Genomic DNA, 17,309 nt, shown 5'->3' on the forward strand with positions numbered 1-17,309 from the left:
CACAATACGCCAGTCACTACTCTCGATGAACTGTGGTATCATGTTGAACCTGCATGGGCAGCTGTACCTGTACACACCATCCAAGCTCTGTTTGACTCAATGTCCAGGCATATCAAGGCCGTTATTACGGCCAGAGGTGGTTGTTCTGGGTACTGATTTGTCAGGATCTATGCACCCAAATTGTGTGAAACTGTAATCACATGTCAGTTCTAGTATAATATATTTGTCCAATGGATACCGATTTATCATCTGCATTTCTTCTTGGTGTAGCTGTTTTAATGGCCATAGTGTAGTAGTGGCATAGAAGAGCAGTGTGGGGGTGGGGAAGATACTAGCACTGCATTTAGCGACGTGTTGAGGACAAGATAGTAGACTGCTAATTGCAGAACCAGGAGGCTGCCATTGGGGGGGGGGGGGGGGGGGGGGGGGGGGGATGTAGGAGGGAGGACTATTCTTGTATATGGAGGGTGGAAGCAGGGAAGGGGATAGGCTTATGTGTGATGATCACAGATAGCTAGGCTGTATGCAAGGGTCTAGTTGATGTAGAATGGGAGGGCAGCTGTTGAAGTGAGGGTATTTTTGATAGGTGACACATTTGATGTGGAAGTAGTGATTTAGCCATTCCTGCGGTTGATTCTTCTAGATGGTCCATGATAAGGTTCATATGGAATGGAGGCATGCTGGTGTCAAAAGAGAAGTAATTGTTGTTGAGGGTATAGTTTGTCATGGTGATGAGGTCTAGAGTTGGTCAGGCAATGGGGACGATTTGAAGAGCGGCAGGTTCAAATGGTTCATATGGCTCTGAGCACTATGGGACTTAACTTCTGAGGTCATCAGTCCCCTAGAACTTAGAACTACTTAAACATAACTAACCTAAGGACATCACACACATCCATGCCCATGGCAGGATTCGAACCTGTCGCAGGTCGTCACGCGGTTCCAGACTGTAGCACCTAGAACAAGAGCGGCAGGAAGTCCAGCTGAATATCTGGAATGGTGTCACTGTAGCAGGGCTTGCAGATACATGTATCTGACAGCTGCTGGAGCCCTCTGCTCATAATCCCTGAAGTTCATAGTCACATTGGTGGAGCCTTTGTGGCCAGTAAGATTACGCAATCAGGATCAGTATTTAAATGATGGATTCAAGTCCTGTATAGCCCCTTCCTAGGCCAACCCATTCATGGGCTATCTTGCGGAGTCCTTCCTAACAACCCAAAATCCAAAAAAATGGTTCAAATGGCTCTCAGCACTATGGGACTTAACATCTTAGGTCATCAGTCCCCTAGAACTTAGAACTACCTAAACTTAACTAACCCAAAGACATCACACACATCCATGCCCAAGGCAGGATTCGAACCTGTGACCATAGCAGTCCCGCGGTTCTGGACTGAAGCACCTAGAACCGCACGGCCACCGCGGCCGGCCCCCGCAAAATACAAAACCCCTCAACTGGTTCAGATCTGTTGATGATGTCTTTTAAGATCTGAACCAAGGGTGGGGACACTCTATCCACATTTCTCCAGAGTCTCAACGTTTTCTTCCCCATTTGCTTCACCTGAACCTCCTCAGTGTAGTAAACCACATTCTTTGATGTTGACCTCCATCTCAAAAATGGCTACATCAATACCTCTACCCACATCAAACCTATCAGCTACCAACAATAACTTCACTTTAACAGCACATCTGCTACCAATTTCTTTCTACCGTCTTGCCACCTGTGGTCAGCACATTTGTAGTGAAGAGCAGTTCCTCTCCAAATATGACAAGGGTCACACTAAGGCCCTTCACACATTTTACAGAAACAGATTTCCCACACGTAGCCTCCCCAGTCAACTACCAGCCTCCACATATCCACTGTCTGGCCACACAGAAACATAACCCTTGTGATTCAGTATCATCCAGGGCTGGAGCAACTGAATCACATTCTCCACAATGTTTTCAACTAGCTCTCGTCATGCCATGAAATGAGAAATATCCTCCACACTAGTTACCCGACAGTTCCACAGTGCTATACCACTGTCCACCCAACTTAAGCAATATCTTTGCCCATTCATATTACACCTCTGCTCCTATCCTTTGTCCTATGGCTCAGATTCTTCCAATAGATGCAAATTCAAGATCTGTCCTATACATTCTCCCACTACCACTTAACTAAGACCTGTCATATGCATCTCCTACCCCATCAAAGGCAGGAACAACCTTTGAAAGCAGACATGTGTTCTGCCAGCTTAACTGCAATCACTATGCCTTGTTCTTTGGCGGCATGATCTCTAAAAGTATCTGTCTGCATGAAGGACCACCACAAAACTTTGACCAAGATAAAGTTGGACAACACATTTGCTGAGGATGCTGCCCAACACAATACATTTCACTACAGTGACTGCTTCACAGCCTGTGCCATCTGGATTTTTCTCACCAAAACCAGCTTTTCTGAAATGCGCAGGTAGGAATTCTCCCTGCAACATACCCTCCATATCTTCCTCCTGGCCTCAAACTTTGCTAGTCCCTGTCCTTCACCTGCCTATCCCCCTCCCTGCTCCCAATCCAGCTCCATAGATAACTGCTGTCTTACCATTACATCTACAGAATCTTTGCCCCTTCTCTGCTTATCTCCTCTCTCTTCCCCCCCCCCCCCCTTTCTCCAGTACAGCCGCCTGATGGTGCATCTAGCAGACCACTATTTTGTCCCCAGACAGCACTATTATCTTTCCCCATCCCTACCTTGCTATCACTCCCCCTCCTGCTCGTGCCTCTTCTTTATTCCTGTACCCAATGCAATAATGATCACTGGTCACCTCAGACACAGTGATAATCAGGCCTTAGTGCCCAGAGATTACAGTGACAATGTGTGTGTCAGTTATGCATGTGTAAATGTTTCTTTTGTCTATGCCAGATGAAGGAATTAGTCCAATAGCTAATAATATCTAGCATATAATCTCAGTATTTGTCTGAAGTACCATATTCAAATATCTTCTGTTCTCTTCTTGACTGGACTGTTTATTGTTCACTTTTCCCATCTGTACAAAGCTTCATTCCTGAGAAATATCTTTAGAAAAATCTTCCTAATGTATAACAAATGTCTGTTTTACAGAAATGTATTTTCTTCCTGTTAACCATTCTTCATTTTATGTCATCGCTGCTTCAGCCTTCATTAGTTATTTTGCTGCCCAGATAGCAGACTCAAGCTACTACTGTTAGTGTCTCACTTCATAATTTAATTCCCTCTAGCCGTGCCCCAAACGGCTTCTGAACTAATGTTGTGTCATCAGAGTTCTTAATAGGTATAGTTAACTAATTAAATAGCTTAATTCCCATGTGGAAAATTCCTTTCTGGCATAAACTTGAGTTTGCATGTACTAAATACAGGTTATTTTCCATCTGTGTGTAATGATTATAGCTACTTTTGCATTCATGCATGTCATAGACAGACATAAATTTCTTTTCCAAATATCTCATTGGCTCCATTCACAGCCTGTTCAATGTATAGACAGAATAACATAATGGATAGGCTACAACCTTGTCTCATGCCCTTCTTCACTGCTGCTACCTTTCATGTACATCAATTTTTATGCTTGCAGTCTGGTTTCTGTGCAAGTTGTATAACTTTTATTTTATCCCTGCTACCTTCACAATATCAAAGAATGTACTACAGTCAACAAATATCAAAGAATGTACTACAGTCAACAAATATCAAAGAACGTGTTCCAGTCAACAATTTCAAAAGCTTTCTCTAAATCTGCAAATATTATAAGTGTAGTTTCGCGTTTCTTTAATGTATCTTCTAAGATAAGTCATAGGGTTAGTATGTCCTGGGTGTTCCTACTTTTTTCTGGAACAGAAAATGATCTTTGCTGAGGTGAGCCTCAAACAGTTTTTCCATTCTTCTCTAAATAATTCATTTTAGTATTTTGCAACAATGGCTTATTAAACTGGTTGTCCCATAATATTCACACTTGTCAGCACTTACCTTCTTTGGAATTGGAATTATTACAGTGTGCTGTCAAGTTCATCTCACAAACCCTTGCATCATATCTTATTTTCATTTATTTCCTCTTCCACTTTTATAATATTTTATTGAAGGCCAGTTCTTTTGTGTAGCTCCTCTGTATGTTTCTTTGTCAAAATATTTAAGCCATTCCTTTCTTGATGTCATTTGTGACAATGCTCCAGAATCAATGATCCACTCATTCTGGTTGAAAACGGAATACCAAGTGCACAAAACAATCACTTTTCTGTTCCCTTTGTTTCTTTCTTTGACAAGTCTTGCTTCTGAGGACATTCGGACTTGAAGTGACCATACTTCCAGCAATTGAAACATTTCACTTCCTTCTTTTCTTGCTTGTCTTTTAAGAAACCCTACTGTGATTTCTTATAATTCTTTGTAAATAAGGCACTATCACTGCCACCTTTGTCCAACTTGAGGTATTCTTCCACACTACATTCAGCAACTTTGCTTTGATATTTTCTGATGTGAAATTTTCATCCACTGTACTGGGCTCTATACCCATCCAGTGTGGTAAACAAACTTTTGGTAAATCTCTAAGCATAACCAGTGCAATTATCCCATCATCAACTGGTTTGTCGATGTTCTGCAGTTTGCTGGCTACATCCAACATGTGAGTAACGTAATTTTGAATAGTCCCTTCGATTTTGGATAGTGTAGTATCCAGCAGAACATCCCAGAGATTAATCCATCTGGTTTCATTCTTACCAACAAGCAGGTTTTCCAAAGTATCCTGAGCTTCATTTGCTTTTGTTGTGTTTTCCACTTGCGCATACAGAGATTTATCCACATGCAAAAGAATAAGTGTCCACGCATCTATATCCTTCTCTGCATTCGTAGCAGTACTTGCACCAATGGTATAATCCCATAATTTCTCGTGCATTAGAATGAGTTTCATTCTGAACTTCCATGTGTTATAATCATCCTTGTTTCGCAGTTTGTCTACCACTGGAGTAGTGGTTTTTGTCAATCTTACATTTGAAGCCATTTTCAGACACTTGAATTCAAAGCACTAGAATATGAGACTGATTTCTTCTGAAAATTAGAGTTCAAATGCTGATGAAGTTGACAAAACACAAATCGAAACAAGTATCACACACAACGCGGGCACATAACCTAACACGTTTCTTCAGTTATTTATCTTCCTACCCACACAACAAACATAGATTTGCCGTTCTGGGCCCATAACCTGTTAGCAGAGCAAGATTAGGCATTGAAAACGAGAAGTAACAGATTGTTCATAATACTTATATTCTGATAAAAATACACTAGATGTAGCACAATTAAGATAGTGAACATCAAGATCAAAAATAGTCTACTCATCATACTCGATGTATACAAACAATGAGCCAGATTTCCAACATACCAAAAATGAGACAAAAGTCATCACAATGTTTACATACTGATGTCACTGAATTTACATCTGCCATGGTTTATTCACTAGATTTTGATCTTGTAATGATTTCATTTGTGTTTTGTGCTTTAACTTTGCAGCAGTAACATTTTCCAGGTTGAACCACTATACTTTTAATTGCACTGAATACACAAAGACTCATTATTTTTTACATTTTTTGCAGAACTCGATTTTCGTGTACACCTTATAAGAATGTAATTGATTTTTCAATTTATTTTGACTACTCCTAGTCAATATCTTTCGTTATAGGGTGAATTCAGTAATTGTTTCTATTGTTGACTTATAAACAAATGTAAATTCTGTACTAATTATAAACATTTGGAAGCTGCAACAGTGGCATTCTATAAGTATTTATTTGGCTCTATTCAAAACCATGTTAGCAAAGCCAGCCCTTAATTAATTCCAAAGTAATTACCAATTTCGTCAAAATTATTGTTTGTATAACTATATCTGTTAATTACATGACTGAAACAAATAATACGGCTTAACCCTTGTAGTAGAATAAACTGTTAAAAAGACAGAATTTTTCTGTATACTGGTATTCAGTTAATTGAATGAATTATGTTTCAGTTGTAATTTCTGTAACTCAAACAATGTATAGTTTCAGTACCTATTATTGGGATGATATATAAAGGCCCAGTTTTTGGTCTCGAGACAGTCAGTCCACGCGCGAGTTTCAGATGATGAACCCGAATTGTTAGATCGACAACAATGCATCAACTTAACTGTGAAATAAGTGTAAGACAAATAGGCCATGTGTTAAAACAATGACAGTGTCTGTTCAATATGTACTGTATTATTCTGCAAGAACTTTGAATTGTGTGGTTAAGATTTTACTGCTCTTAGACATTCATCAGTAAACTATTGTAGCAGTATGTGGATGTTTGCTTGAATGTGTTAATGAGGATTATAAAAGTTAACTTATAGTGGACTGGCCATATAACTGGTTTTTTTTTTTTTTTTTGGGGGGGGGGGGGGGGGGGGGGTTGTGAGCAGTGAAAAAGAACTGTGAAACGCAAATGTGCACCTGTCGGCCACATCATTTAAAGTAGTCAGTGTTGAACTTCCACCCTCCCATTTTTCATACAGTATAGCTACACAGTATATTGATACCAAGGACAATCAATGAGGAAATAAAGCAGGCGAATGTCACAAAAGAGTAAGAAATTTCTCAGCTATAAAGTTCTGGAAATGTTGATTGCAGTTAGCACAAGATGAAACAGCAGAACCAACTGTAGCATGCCAACCACAAACAGTAGCATATCAGCCACCACCTGTTACAGCAGCAGAACCATCACCATCAGCTACTATAGCAGAGCCACCTATGATTAATCAGGACAAGGCAGTTGAGAAGTAAAGTTGAAATCGGTGGGATTAGAATTAGGATAAAATTCTGATATGCTCTCATAATCACTTTCTTAGGTATTAATAGCTCATTTTTGCACAGAAAAATGTAATTATTGTAGTGCAATGGATCCAGGAACTCAGAAAGAGCTTAGTTTTGTTTGTTTACTCTTCAGGAGAACTTTGTACGAGCCACAATGAAGCCCTCACAGTTAATGCTGTTCTCAGGTATAGATGAGCTGTTTCCTGTTTATAAGCAGCTGCAAATCTCCTGAAATGTTGTTATATTTAAAGCTGCTGCAAATTGTGTGTTTGGCAGGCTGCCAAGAGACACGTAACAGAGACACCGAAGGTATCTCAACTATTATACTCTCCTGTGGATACTGTCTCCTCTTCATGATTTAGAGGATCTAACACCCCTTGTTGCCTATGAGTAGTGTGCAAGTGGTAGATCCAAGGATCCTGTACAGGGGACGCAGGGATCAGGGAGAACATAGTGTACTGTACTACATCTATGTAGTATGACCAAGTATGACATTCTGACTTCCATGGAAACTGACAATAAGAACTGTACCTGTAATATTGTCAGAGATACATTGCCACTGTGTGCTCTTGCACTGACCTGCATTAAATCAACATAGTTATTAGTTTTCAGTTCTCTGAAAAAGAGGTTGAAGTATATTGTTCACACACCTTTAAGAAGTTATGGTATGGCAGAAAAAGACCAGTCCATTAATTTGTATGATGTTAACTGCACAAAACACTCTTGTGTTGTCATATGGAGTCTCTATGATGTAACTAATGAGGAGTCCCAGGACTTCAACGTTGATTGTTCTTCAAGTTCACATACTGCATTAAATGCAGCCATGTTTTGTCAGAAAAAAATAACATGTCCGGATCAGCCAGTATTTGGTTAGCAGGAGTGATGGTGTAACATTTCTCACTACCAGTGTTTTTGAAAATGTCTTGGATTAAATCACAAATTGATGCTCTTCCATCCATGAGGTCGAGATATTAATCTTGGCTGTCTTCTTGATGCTATTTCAGAGGAGCAGTTGCTGCATCAGATTTCATGCCTTCCCTTCTCTCATCATCATGATGATACTACACTATACACACATCCATTACACTCACCTGAATACTGAAACTATGCATACAACACAACTCTCACATATCTGTAAGAAAAGAGGCTATTTTGCAAGGCAGAAGAACATCCTTTCCAATGGGCAGCTGAACCTACCCTGTGGGATATTTCAGCAAACAATTCCATATGACATTTAGGTTTACACTGTTTGGGTCTTGCAGTACAGGAAGTTTTGAGAGACTATGGTCCACTCTGTGATGTCTTTGTAACTGTGAAAGATGTCTCATATATAATTCTGCAAGCCACAAAAAGCGAAAATGTATATGTAGATGATGTGCTATATCCATGGTCGACAAGACAAATCCAATTGTGAACTTCAACATCTGATACAAGTGTGTACAATTTGGTTAGTTGTAAGGATAAAATCTTTCAGTAAATGGTGACCAAACTATTGAACACATAGAGCTGAAATAGATATGACAGACAGTTTGTCGTGTAAAAAACAAATGACAGAGTTTTTGTGAGATCAAAGCTATTTCAAATGGATATGGAGCAGCAGGCAGATTCACTGAACTCTCTACATCATCTTCTTTGATTACAAGTTTCCATGTATGGTAGCAATTATTTGTTGACCCTCACAGGGATCATATGCGACGAAATATGAACACATTTGAAAATCATTGAGGAGGCTTCTTATGAACCTCACTAATTTTTGATTTATTTATTTTGGTGATAAACCATTCTGAATGTTTTAGACATTCTGTTTGGTACTCTTGTTTATTCTTTAAAACAAAACATTCACAAAATTAGAAATTTAAGAAGCCTATGAGGCAGCCTATTCTGCATGTTAAATTGACACTTGACTTATACTAGTGCACTATGTCCATCAATACCACAGAAACAAAATTTTATTTACTTCAATAATATCTCCATGTCAGTCTGAAAACTTCTCATCTAACTCACATAGTTCATTAAAAGATCAATTTTTTGTTCAGGAGGAATTCTCCTGTTGATTGTATTATGTCAATTTATACAATTTTCAAACAACATTTAGACTATTGTGCAATAATGAAAATTAATTGAAAAATGTGCTACAGAAATTATTTCAGACAAGTATTATCTAAAGCTGCTTGAAGAAATATGGCAATCAGCCTTTTTATTTTAGAGTTTTATTGAAGCCAAATGCATTTTCAGTTTTCACCAATCTCCAGATCATTTAATACAATTATACCTTCATCAGTACAATATTTTAATTGACTGCATTTTAAATGCTGTTTTTTTTTATTTTGTTCTATAACTTATAATTCTCTTTTTGCTTTTATATTCTTAGCACAAACACTTTTAGTTTCACTCAATGTTGTGCACCAGCGAAGACTGATGAAAGCCTGAAACATGTCTTGGCATAAATAAAGCTATTTAAAAAGTGGCTGGTTATATTTATTCAAGTAATTCAGTTCACAGCTATGGAGCTCAATACCCATTAACATGGGTAAATTAACTTTTCTGTAAATTTTTATCATTGCAGAGGCACTAGAAAAGTTCTCCTTCGCTATAAGATATACATAACACAAAGAAGGAATGAGTGAATGAATTGAATGATGTTATTGTGTTTGTGTTCATATGTTTCTGTGCAACATGAATACTGCTTTCTAGTACTATACTACTTGTTACAGCCATTATCTACTCAGGGCTTATGCTTGTAAATACTGCAAGTCTTGTGGACATGGACTTTTGAAGCTGCTTTGCAATAGCCTGGCTTCAGTCTTAGCTGCAGGGTACTCCTGTGTCACATAGAATATACAAAGGTGTCACAGATTCACTAAGAAGTATATGACATTTATATGTTTGACTTCCGATTGTTGCTTGGGAAAAGATGAACATATGATCAGCAGAATGTACTACTTTCTTCCAATCATTATTGTGGCATTTAACATCATTTGCATGATCCCTATGACACTGGTAATTTTTATTTACAAAATTATTTAATTGGATGGATAGAAAATCTACTCACCAAGTGGTGGCAGAATTTTTAATGTTATTATTATTATTGTGGTATTTTATTTATTATTTTAGAAAGAGTTTCCTCAATATGTTGACTGAGTTTTGTTGTGACCCGTATCTGCCAACCCCTCTGTACTTTGTGACAATCCTCTTTCCTCTTCAATGTTCAGACATGCCAATTGCTGATTAGATCCTTTCATCCATACTTTGGTGTTGATGTCATCCTTTGAGTCATTATTTCAGCAGCACCTGGTATACTGATTATCTGATTATGTAAAACATATCAATCAGTGGCAGTGTTTGGCAATGATCCAAGCACATTACCGTACTCCAAAGGCACTAACAATTCAACTTCTCTCATGAAGCTAGCTGATCAGTAATAGACTGTACACCAAGGGGTATATTCTTTGTTGCAATATTAGTCATCTGCTCACACATTTTGAAAAATTTTTAATGCAAAAATATATTAAATTTAACTACTTCCATCACTGTAGGGTTAACAAACACATTTTGATATGTTAATGGAAATCCTCGATACAAACCAAAATACAGAAAGATAACCAGGTGGCAAATACTGTAAGCACTGAACAGTGCATAGCAACAGAAACAAATACCTCAACATTCAGATATGAGTTCACACACACACACACACACACACACACATGGTGTAGACTGCTAGCCATACTGATGTAGCTGTGTGTGTGTGTGTGTGTGTGTGTGTGTGTGTGTGTGTAGGCACACATGCGCATGATGGTGAGTGTTGGGTGCAGCATGCATGCATGCACACTCACTGAAACAGAATCCAAGTCTGAACTCAAGTTTGGATGCTGATCATGATTTCAACTTGTTATTTACATCTTATTCATGTGTTTTTCCACTGCTCAATAATTTTACTATCTAGTGAAGATTGTATTTTATTAGCAGAATCTTCCGTCGGTTCTTGGTAGAACAACATTATAATAAATGAAAAGCACCAGTTTGCTTTTGTTCTACAATATTGTAGAACAAAAGCAAACTGGTGCTTTTCATTTATTAAGATTGTATTTTGTGATTCTGTTATTTGGGAATAATACTGATCATATCCATAGCACTTAGTAAGCGACATATCCTTCTTGAGTCATGCTATATGGCAAGCACCTAAGAGAGCTCAGTCTAACTTAGCTACTAGTTCGGTGTGCCTGATGGTTCCTGAACAGGAGACCGCTGAGCTTAGCCAGACTTCTTTAACTGCAAAATCTTTGTATGCTTCAGCATTCCCATGTAATGCAGAGGTGGAATGTTGTGTGTTACAGGAAACAAAGGCCTTGGTCTCATTGCCCATATTACAAGTGTGGTCCATGAAAAAAGAAAAACAAAAAATAAATAAAATAAAATGAGAAGTACCCAGAATGAGTTGCAGCTGCTGTTACCTGCCTCATAGTTTATTTCCATATGCCAAATCCTATGAAATGTTCATGTGTTTGTGATTTTGATGTACTACCTTCATGTGTAAAGGTCTTCAGGCAACCTGTGGGAAGTGTGGTTCACCTGCACATGAAATGGGTATCTGCCTCTTTGTGTCAGTTACTTGGGCAAGCTTCCTGCAGATAGACTATGGTCTTCATAAAAGGAAAAATATGCATGAAATCAAAGTTTCAGAACATATATCATAGTTTACATGATTTAATATCATTGAATTACTTAACATCCTAAAGTTTGTCACCTCACTGGTGTAACATTCCATTCTGCAGACTAGAGTTGACACTAAGGCAGTGATAGATACAGGTGATAAAAAATGCACCTACATTAAATGCAGTTACAAAATGGAATCATAACCTAAATGTACCACTGTATCCAGTGTGGAAGGTCCAGTGCATAGAAAAATATGTCACCAGATCTTCCCAAGAGGCAGTCAGAGGAAAAAGAAGTAATATTACTGTAACTAAAGCTTCAGCATTGTCTCCAAAAGACAAACTTTTAATGAACAGTGCTAATAAATGAAAAATAATAACACTAAAACTATGACATCATGCATCCTTTACAATGTCTGATGAACCACTAGAGAATATAATGATATCATGTATGAAGTTTGCCTAACAACTTCCCGTACTTCAGAGTTACCTCACCTTGGCAGAAGGGTAAGGATCAGGATCAAATAAAACTTAACTGATAAAGTGACCCCCATTCTGGATCGGTATATAAAATGACTCAGGATTTATGTGAGGGAATTGAGATTCTTTGCACAGGTGAGGCATCGATACCCATATATTAAAGGCCTGCAGAAAAGTTGACCTCAGCAGGTAGAGAGCTAAAATAGTAGTGACAATATTTGTGTCAACAAAAAATACCTCTGGTCACTTCTCCCTCTCAGCACAATCTAGCAGTCAGTTGCTGCTACAGTGCATATGTCATATATGACAATGAACTGTTCCTTTTACCTGCCACTGCATGAAGCCATCATTGATGAGGCTATCAACAAACATATCCTACAACTCCCTCAGCTTAGGTTCTGTTTGTGGAGATGTTGATGTACACAATATACAATCAAGGTTCACCACCATAATCACCTGGGCAGAACAATATGTCTCCCAAAAATGGATGAAATTATGCACTTCAGCACCATTTTAGAATTGCTTTCTGCCATCATTCTTTCAGTATGTCCTCCTGTGCTTGCAAACACTACCCAGTGGTATCTGGTTAACAATTTACAATCTAGTGAAGCTCTCTCCAACTGGATGTTCCTGGTAAATAGAACAGTGCTTGAAAGAAAGCCACTAAAATGGATACTTAGCAAAGTAAACTACATTGTACAGCCAGCTTCCTGCATTTTAAGATCAAAACGAATTAAATGAATAAAAAATTGGACCCACCAAACTGCTAATACAGTTCTTCAGAACTTATATGAAGACAGTCTGTCACCTGCTTGTGTAAACAGTCCTGCTCTACAAACAAAAGCTGATGTATGGCTCTGTTTAGGTTCAAATGTCAGTCACCTGCTGAAAGTCTGACAGCTTTTGATGTGGTGTTGACAAAGTGCCACTGAATTATTAAGGATAAAAGGAACAGATATTGGTAACAATTTTTCATTTCCTTAAAATCTTCATTTGTGTGAGATACCACCAGGAGTCTTTCAATTATAGGTGCAAGATGACCTATTAATGCTGCATTGATGAATAACATTATTCAAACTACCATTCAACCTATGGCAGTGCACCTCACTCAAATCATTACTGCTGGTAGCCAGGGTTCAGTTTTCTGCTAAGTGATTGCATTAGCGAAGTGATTGGGAGACTTCAGTTCCATAAACAGTGAAGCTGACAACTGCCTTTTCTCTGTGTGAGCTGGATTCAGCCTTTTCTGTAGCATTTGATACCTCACTATGTAATAAGAAAAGACACAATAGTTTATTGAGGCAACATACCACAAATTTTATTGTTATGTATTAAATGGGACCATTTTCTGAGTCATGGAAACAAGTAATTTCAAATCTTCTCCTCACACTTGGGAAGGAACAGACATATGAAGAGCTATTATAACTTTTCCCTCATTAGCCATGTAGGAAACATCTTACAGTAAACAGTCAACTGCTACCTTCCTTGTATCTTAGAATTCACACAGCTCCTTAGTCATTTCAGTGTGTTTTGCACTAGTGGATAACCTAACCCAGGCAGGGGCTGGTCTATAACACCCTATTCTGCACAGGCATGACTTTATAGTTGTTTTCTTTGATCTTGATTAGGCCAGTGATACTTCACAAAGGTACAGTATTCTTAGATAGCTCCATTCATATGGTTTCTGTGGAAGTCTACTCATTTATTGTAATTATTTCTTTCCTCATACTACTTTTAATACTGAGTTAGTGATATCCTATCTGATCAGTCTGGGGAATACAACAGTGTTCCTCAATATAGGATTTAGATGTGAGCCTCTTGTAACTAACATTCCCTTTAGAAGCTCTATTTAGAGCTTCATATTTGTGGATGAGTTTTTGACTTTCTAATCATCCTTCACTCCCTCAGGTGCCATGTGGCTGTTGTAACTCACAATTACAAGGCTGTAGGAGTAGGTAAAGCATATTGGTTTTAAATTTTCTTCTTAGAAATATATATTCATACTATGTTTTTAATATTTCTGAAACTAGAATGCGATATACCATTTTAAATTTCAAAGATTTAAGTTTCTGGGCCTCAGTTTTGATAACAGACTTGTTAGAGTGCTACATCTAAGGGATCTGAAAGCATGGTCCCTTAAAGAACTTGACATAGAAATATGCATCAATTACAAGACAATGAAAACAAATTAAGCTTATTTGCTCCAGGATTATAAAAAAATTATTATAATTGATTGTGGTTGCTTGATTTATTCATCTCACTATGTTTCTCACCAAAAGGAAATTAATACAGCCTACTACAAAGGAATTAGGCTGGCCACAGGGGATTTTAACACAACTCCCGTTCACAGCTTCTGTACAGAGGCTGCTTAGCCACCAGATTCTATCAGACGGTAAAGCTTCAAGATATAGGAGGCCAATAAAATTTATGGTTCCCCCATCACCAGTACACCATAGTATTTCTCACATATACAATGAGATGAATTTTTAACAGTCAGAGGTCAGTGAGGTCTTTTTGAAATATTTATTTTTCTTCCAACATTGGAACAAATAGTCACCAAAGCTCCTCTGAAGATCCAGGAGACCTAGCATTAAAATAAAATAATAATAAAGGTAAAGCACTGTAAATGTTATTTTTTGAATATTCAGCTTAAATTTTAGATAAGCACTGCAATTTTATTACAGTGCACATAGATGGGTCTGAGCAGGAGAGTCTGAAGTCTTTCATTCTGCTATTCTCACTCGTATTGCATTACTGAGGTACAGTGTTGAAGCTATATGAAATCCTGAGCCATTATCAAAGAAAGAATTTTCTGATCTGCTCCAGGTACATAATTTGCCCCCAAACAATTTGTCTGAGGTACCTAGCAGAAAAAATTATTCTGCTGCCACATGACCCCCTCTACCAACTAAGAATACAGCTGTAGGTTTATCACTCTGCTGGATGCCAGGGCACATAGAGCTGCAGTAAGCTTATCAGGGATGCACTATAATGGAATTTACTGTCCCTCTTGCAGGATATTAGCATTCTAGCTAGTTAGTTACATATTCCAATGATCATTTTGCATGACAGTTCATAATGATGTGGAACGGGTCATTTTATATTCACATTGCGAAATAATTTGTACATATGGTTACATTTGAACATTTCTAAGGTCTTTTTTTCCTATTAAAAAAAAGATATACAGATGAGATACCCACCACCTTTTACATGTTACAGTAATAAAAATTCTTCTACAGAATAGAAGGAGTTGTCAAGAAGAAACTTTCTCATTTTGTTATCAAATTTTGCTTTTCTATCTGTAAGACATTGAATATCACTGGGTAAGTGATCAAAAAGTTTTTGTTTGCAGGATTGTGCACCCCTTTTTGTACTGCAGACAAGCTTAATGTGGAGTAATGAGCATCGTTCTTGCTTCTGGTATTGTAATTTTGTACCTCGTTGTTCCTTTTGAACTGTAGTGGATTATTTATAGCAAACTTCATGAGGGAATAAATGTACTGTAAAGAAGTAGTCACAATGCCCAAATCCTTAAACAGATGTCAACAAGATGATTATTCTTACAGCACATTTTTGCACAATGAATATTTTTTTTCTTAAAGATGAGTTACCCAGAAAATTATACCATATGACATTATTTAATGAAAATATGCAAAACGTACTGCTCTACCTATACCCAAGATTTGCAGTGATTCTAAGTGCAAATGTGGCTGGACTAAGGGGTTCCAATGTGCTTTTTCCAAACACTTCTAAGCGCATGGATCTGCTATTGTATTTTAATATCAAGTATTTTATACTACTTGTGTGTGTGTGTGTGTGTGTGTGTGTGTGTGTGTGTGTGTGTGTGTGTGTGTGAGAGAGAGAGAGAGAGAGAGAGAGAGAGAGATTCAGTTAGTTTATTTTAACAAAACTTTCAATAATTATTTTAATCACACTTGTAGTGTGACCACCAAAGATTCAAATGTAGAGAACACCAGAAAACCCACCCATCAACATCATCACCTGATTCTGTTGTTTGAACAAAGGAATACACTGCACATAATATCCTTTCCTGGTTGTCATATGATATTATTTTTATCATTACAGATCATAACACAGTACAATATATTATTTTTGTATGCTACTGCCATCCAAAATATCCACAGTAAAAGAGGAACTATTAAAAGCATAAAATTATAAATCTTATTATTATCACTTATTGTCTAGGAGTGTTATGAAGTTATTTAAATCTCTCTTTTCTCAAAGAGAAGAACAAAATAGATAAATTTTCAAACAAACTATATGAAATTCTAATATTATTTTCCATGTTTTTGCAGGAAAAGCATTCCTATGAGTCTCAGCTGCAGGCACTGCAGACAAGAAAAAATAATTTTAAAGCTACTAAATCATAAATTTGAAAAGTTACTGTAACAATGACTTCCTGACTGAATTAGAAATTTGTTACCCCTTAATGTGTTCAATTTAAGCTAGTATTTTGCAACAATAAAAGCATGTGAATGTCTGTACTCATAATGAAAGGTGATATATGGACTGAAAGAGGTGTTTAACTTGTGAAAAATTGTGTACATGAAACTTCCTGATAGACTGAAATTGTGTGCCGGATCAAGACTGGGAACTTGGGAACTTTGCCTTTCATGGGAAGTGCTCTAGCAGGAGAGCTTCTGTGAAGTTTGGAAGGTAGGAGACAAGTTACTGGCAGACATAAAGCTGTGATGACAGGTCATGAGTTGTGCTTGGGTAGCTTAGTTGGTAGAGCACTTGCCCGTGAAAGGCAAACGTCCTGAGTTCAAGTCTTGGTCCAGCTCACAGTTTTAATCTACCAGGAAGTTTCATATCAGCTCACACTCTGGTGCAGAGTGAAAATTTCATTCTGGAATTGTGTACTTGCTCAACTGAATGCTTAAAGTTGCATAATCTAAAATAGATCTCTTACAGTAATACTCCATTAGAATTTATCTCCATCTACATAAACAATGTATCATCATCATCTCTCTTAAATCATGTAATATATTAAAATTAATGACAAAGATGTTGTTATTTTCTATTTGACACTGACACAAAAAATTCCTTATTAGAAAACATTTTTCCAGTATCAAAATTCATTAGTAACATGCAGTGACACATCCCTCAAACAAAATAAATACAGTTATTTTTCCATCATTTAAATGAAGAAGAAACAATTTCATTTACAGCAGTTAAAGTTTATTTCAAAGACAAATATGTTTTTGACAAAATTAGAGATATGCTGAGTTTTTTTTCTATAGCAACCTTGAGTTCTTAGACATAAACATTACAGTTCAGTGTTTTACTGTTATCTAAGAGTTATCAGTGGATTCAGCTACCCTCACACCAGTGAAGAATGCATTAAGAAAA

The 17,309-nt window shown here is 37.4% G+C and overlaps 1 protein-coding gene across 3 annotated transcripts in view; it reads left to right on the forward strand.

Moving 5' to 3' along the window:
* LOC124549065 (parathyroid hormone/parathyroid hormone-related peptide receptor-like) overlaps positions 1 to 16,963 on the forward strand; it is a 498,163-nt gene extending 481,200 nt beyond the window's left edge. For all 3 annotated transcript variants that reach the window (XM_047125217.1, XM_047125215.1, XM_047125216.1), the window contains one exon: positions 16,253 to 16,963. In XM_047125217.1, coding sequence (XP_046981173.1) covers positions 16,253 to 16,269 — 17 coding nt within the window. In that variant the 3' untranslated portion in view covers positions 16,270 to 16,963. The remainder of the gene's footprint in view (positions 1 to 16,252) is intronic.
* Positions 16,964 to 17,309: the final 346 nt, after the last annotated feature.

This window comes from Schistocerca americana, chromosome 1 (assembly GCF_021461395.2).
Source record: "Schistocerca americana isolate TAMUIC-IGC-003095 chromosome 1, iqSchAmer2.1, whole genome shotgun sequence".
Lineage (NCBI taxonomy): Eukaryota > Metazoa > Arthropoda > Insecta > Orthoptera > Acrididae > Schistocerca > Schistocerca americana.